This window comes from Nicotiana attenuata, chromosome 3, assembly GCF_001879085.1.
Source record: "Nicotiana attenuata strain UT chromosome 3, NIATTr2, whole genome shotgun sequence".
Lineage (NCBI taxonomy): Eukaryota > Viridiplantae > Streptophyta > Magnoliopsida > Solanales > Solanaceae > Nicotiana > Nicotiana attenuata.
This window is the reverse complement of record NC_031991.1, coordinates 47149028-47154674: the sequence shown is the minus strand read 5'-3', so window position 1 is coordinate 47154674 and position 5647 is coordinate 47149028. Positions and strand designations below refer to the sequence as shown.

Genomic DNA, 5647 nt, shown 5'->3' with positions numbered 1-5647 from the left:
GATCGATTCAAGTTATATTTGGTGAGGTCGCCAAGTCATGGTTTTCCGGATTCTATCTTGTTGGAGAAATTCTACATGGGTTTGGATGCTATGAACCAATCTATAGCCAAGAATGCAGCTGATGGACCTTTTATGGATAAAAAATTTGCGAGGATCACACAAATCCTTGACAAAATGGAAAAACATAACCAAGCTTGGAACTCAGAGGACACCACAGGGTGGAATTGCATATGGTACTCCTTCCTTGACCAACATGATTAAGGAGAACCAAGAAAGAGATCAAGTAATTGCCGGGCTTGCCACCAACGTCAATGTGTTGACAAAGATGTTCACTGAAAGCCAAACAAAAAAGGTAAATATGGTGGAAGATGATCAACCCACATCAAATGAAGATTATGAGGAAGCAAATTATGTCAACAACTCTCAAGGCGGTTATCAAGGGCAATAGTACCAAGGTTGAGGACAACAAAATCAATGGAGGGCTAACCCGCAAGTGCAAGGAAACCACAGTGGCGAAATGACCAAGGTAGTTCAAATCAAGGGAATTGGAATAACAACAACAACAACTTTTCAAATCAGAGTTCAAACCTCTATGTTCCACCAGAGGGGCAACATTCAACTCTCCGCATTGGAAGGAAGTTTCTTCAAGTGATTCCAAGTTGGAAAACATGCTTGAACGAGTATGGCTAAATCAAGACAGGTCCGATACTTCAGTGGGGAATATGATCGAGCTTGTCGGTTCTCATAGCGCATCTATTCAAAAGATGGAGATGCAAATGAGAGACTTCTCAAGATAGCAGAATCTGAAGCAAAAGGGCACACTCCCAAGTGACACAATTGCAAACCCAAAAGGTAGTGGGAGCAGTCCAACTTCTCATTGTATGGGAATCACGACTCGGAGTGGGAAAATAATTCAAGGAGTGAGCGAACAAGTGGTCACAGTGGAAGACTCCGAACAAGAAGTTGAGGTAGAAGTTGAGGTGCCAGTTGTTGTTGAAGCCAAAAAGGTCCTAGAAGAGGTGCAAATTCAAGAAGTGAGCCGGGAAGAGGTTAAGGAAAAGGTGAAAGAGACACCAAAAACTCTAGCTCCAATTCCTAGACCTCCTCCTCCTTTTCCTCAAAGACTTGCTAGGAAGGTTGATGATAGCAAACTTGAGAAGTTCTATGACATTCTCTAGAAATTATCGGTGAATATTCCATTTGGGGAAGCATTTCAAGAGATGCTGGGTTTTGCTATGTATTTCAAAGACTTGATCACCAGAATGAAGTGTTTAATGTGACTCACTGGGTTAGCTCCATCATTGCAACAACCACCGTTCAAAAGAAAGAAGATCCGGGAGGTTTTACCATTCCATGCACTATTGGGGCGCGCAATTTTGCAAGAGCTCTTTATGATAATGGGGCTAGCATCAGTTTAATGCCTCTTACTATTTACAAGCAAGCAGGCTTAGGTATGTCGAGAACTACAAGTATGAGTGCAAATAGTCGATCGTTCAATAAAGAGACTGGTGGGAATTATTGGTGATGTTCTTGTGAAAGTGGGAAAGTTCCTTCTCCCGGCCGAGTTTGTGCTCCTTGATTGTGCCGTTGACAAAGAAATCCCTATTATCTTTGAGAAACCATTTCTTGCTACCGGAAGAACACTTATGGATTCAGAACTAAATGAGATTAAGTTCCAAGTTAATGACGAAGAGGTTACCTTCCAAGCGAGCAAGGGTATGAAGTTGCCACATGCATTTGAAAGCATCTCAGTCATTGATGTTGTTGCTGAGGTGGAAGACGCAATTGAGATTAAGATGGAAGAACAATGCCTTGGTGAGGCATTGGCGGTTATTTTGGGTAAATTTTGATGCTGAAGACATGGAGGGTTACATGGAATCGGTGAATGCATTAGAATGAATTGGGTCCTACACTTATGCTCCAAAGAAGCTTTCTCTTGACGTAGAGAATACAGTCACTCCTCCCACCAAGTCTTAAATTATTGAGCCGCCGCAACTTGAGCTCGAACCACTTCCACTGCACTCGAGGTATAAATTTCTTGGCTCTAATGAACTCTACTGGTAATCGTTTCTTCTTTGTTGGATAATGTGCAGGTAGAACAACTGTTGAATGTCACAGGGAAGCTATTGGGTGGACAATAGCGGACATCCGAGGGATTCCCGCCGAAATTTGTGAACACAAGATATAATGGGAGCAAGAGAGCAAACCAAGTGTGGAGTATCAAAGAAGGTTAAACCCTTCCATGCAAGAGGTAGTAAAGAAAGAAATCATCAAATGGTTAGATGCCGGGGTGGTCTTCGCCATTGTCGATAGTTATTGGGTGAGTGTGGTACAATATGTGCCAAAGAAAGGAGGCATGACCGTGATTCAAAATTATAAAAATTAGCTCATCCCAATGAGAACAGTGTCTGTATAGAGAGTTTGCATGGATTACCGGAAGCTTTACAGTGCGACTTCTAAAGACCATTTCCCTATGTTTATTGATCAAATGCTTGAACGGCCGGGGAGGTCATTCTGTTGCTTCTTGGATGGATATTCCGGCTATAACCAAATTAACATTGCCTTGAATGATCAAGAGAAGACGATATTCACATGCCCATATAGTACTTTTGCCTTTAGCCGTATGCCATTTGCGCTATGCAACGCTCCGACTACTTTTCAACGGTACATGATGTTAATCTTCTCAGACATGGTAGAAGATTTCTTAGAGATGTTTATGGATGACTTCTCTGTAGTGGGTGATTCCTTTGAGCATTGTCTTGACAACCTTAGACAAGTTCTCAAAAGATGTGAAGAAACAAACCTTGTGCTAAACAGGGAGAAATTCCACTTCATGGTGGACGAGGGCATTTTTTTTGGCCACGAAATTTCCAAACAAGGCATAGAGGTTGACCGGGCAAAGATCAAAATTATTTCATAGCTTCCTTCGCCCACTTCAGTAAAAGGTGTCCGATGCTTTTTAGGGCACACTGGCTTCTATAAGCATTTTATCAAGCACTTCCAAAAAATTTCAAGTCCCATGTGCAAGCTCCTTGAGAAAGATGCAAAGTTTTTATTTGATGAGAAGTGTCTAAAGGCTTTTTAAGAATTGAAAGAAAAGCTCACAACGACACCTATTATTGTCACACCCGATTGGTCTCTTCCATTTGAACTCATGTGTGACGCTAGTGGTATAGCTATTTGGGTGGTGCTTGATCAACGTCACAACAAGATCCTTCACCCTGTCTACTATGCAAGCAAAACACCCAATGGCGCTCAAATGAATTACACTATGGCTGGGCAAGAACTTCTCGCCATTGTCTATGCATTTGAAAAGTTTCGGGCTTATTTGTTGGGGTCCAAAGTGATAGTTTACACTGATCATGCTGCTCTTCGCTATCTTATGGCGAAGAAGGATGCCAAACCATGATTTATACGGTGAGTCCTTTTGTTGCATGATTTTGAAGTCAAGGATTGGACAGGGACAGAAAATAAAGTTGCGGGTCACCTATCTAGGCTTGAAGAGGAAGGGAGACCAAAAGAAGACCTTGAAATCAATGATGCCTTTCCAGATGAGCACATATTGGCATTGTCTAGAACATTTGCTCCTTGGTATGGCGACAAACTCTTTGGTTAGTGGCCTTATTCCCGATGGATTTGAGACTTATCAAAAGAAGAAGTTCTTGCAAGAATGTAGGCAATACTACTGGGAGGAACCCATTTTGTTCTGAATTTGTGCCGGCAACATCATTCGGCAGTGTGTTTCGGAAGATGAGGTAATGCCAATTCTCATGGCATGCAATGATTCTCCGGTTGGGGGTCATCATGGAGGAAAACGGAGGCTACAAAGGTGCTTGAATGTGGCTACTATTGGCCATCGATCTACCAAGACGCAAATCAAATAGTCAAGGCATGCGATCAATGTCAAATGCAAGGGTCAATATCCAAAATACATGAGATGCCTATGAGTTTTGTACTGGAGGTCGAGATCTTTTATGTGTGGGGGATAGACTTTATGGGCCCTTTCGTGAGCTCTTATGGCATGACCTACATCGTGGTGGCTGTGGACTACGTCTCTAAATGGGTCGAGGCAATCGCCTTGCCCAACAATGAAGCAAGGAGTGTGGCGGCATTCTTGAAGAAAAACATATTCACGTGGTTTGGTACCCCTAGGGCCATCCTGAGTGATGGTGGTTCTCATTTCTGCAACAAGGCTTTCACTGGGCTGCTTGAAAAGTATAGCATAAAGTACAAGGTGGCCACACCTTATCATCCTCAGTCGAGTGGTCAGGTTGAAGCTTCTAACAGGGAAATCAAAACAAAGACCTAGCAAAACTGTCAATACAAACAGGACAGACTGGTCAAGGAAGCTAGATGATGCGTTGTGGGCATATTGCACAAAATTTAAGACTCCCATTGGCACTTCACCATACCGGTTGGTTTTTGGCAAAGCGTGTAACCTGCCAGTAGAGATTGAACACAAAGCCATGTGGGCATTGAAGAAGTTGAATCTTGACTGGACCGAGTCTGTTAACCTGAGAATGACACAACTCAATGAGATGGAAGAATTCCGTCTCCATTCCTATGAGAGTGCAGCCATGTACAAGGAGAGAATGAAGTTTGTCCATGATAAGAAGCTCTTGAAGCGGGAATTCAATTCTGGTGACTTGATCTTACTCTTCAATTCAAGACTCAAGTTATTTCTGGGAAAACTCAAGTCCAAATGGCCTGGCCCGTTCAAAGTTGTGAGCGTGTCCCGCTATGGTGCTATTGAACTGGATTCGGAGGATGGAACTCGAACTTTCAAGGTTAATGGTCAATGAGTCAAGCATTACCTCGGTACCATAGGAGAAAGTCATTTGATAGAACAATTTTCTCTAAAGGATAGTCCAACAGTAGCCCCCACCACTAAATAGCCCAAACAGGGTCAACTTCGTCGTGCCACGATGTTAAATCAAGCGCTTCTTGGGAGGCAACCCAAGTGTGGTAACACTCTTTTTTTACTTTTTCATTTATGTAGCTTAGTTGATAGTGTTTAGCAGGTTGACGTGTGTGTTAGAGTACAGGTAGTTCAAAATATAACGAACAGGGTGCTAGTGCTGAGGAAAATGAAAAATAGAAAATGTGGTTTGTTTTGCGGCAACTATAAGGTCGCATAATGACTTTGGGACACATGCAGAAAAACTGGCCAATTGGGTGTTCAAAAATGCGGTAAGCTTTCCACTTTTGCGCCCCGCATAACAACTTTGCGATCGCATAATGCATCGCAAAGTAAGTTTGGGTTACCTAGTCATTAGTCCATCGCACAACACATATGCGATTGCATAATGTGTTATGCGATGGACTTACATGCCGTAAACTCTACAGACCCTAACCTTTCGCATATTACACACATCCTTACTCTCATCACAAACATACACTGAAACACGATTCAAAAGCAAAAATAAAAAAATAAAAAAAAACAAGCAAGGAAAGAAAAGACCAAATGGAAAATTACTCACCAAGCAAAGAATCACACACACTCACACGAAGCATATCGGACATGCATAATTTTGCTCAACTATCTGGTATGATTCTCTTCCCTCTCTCGTGGTTGTGATTCATGCTTCTTCCTCATTTTTGAGCTCCATGGTCGTTTCCCCTGATCCCGTAGTTCCCTATGATTACA

At 42.4% G+C, this 5647-nt stretch overlaps 1 protein-coding gene across 1 annotated transcript; it reads left to right on the top strand.

Annotated features, from left to right (window-relative positions):
* Positions 4022–4802, top strand: LOC109224332. The gene is made up of 2 exons (XM_019388918.1): positions 4022–4215; positions 4331–4802. The coding sequence occupies exons 1-2, from the start codon at positions 4022–4024 to the stop codon at positions 4800–4802; spliced, it is 666 nt and encodes a 221-aa protein (XP_019244463.1).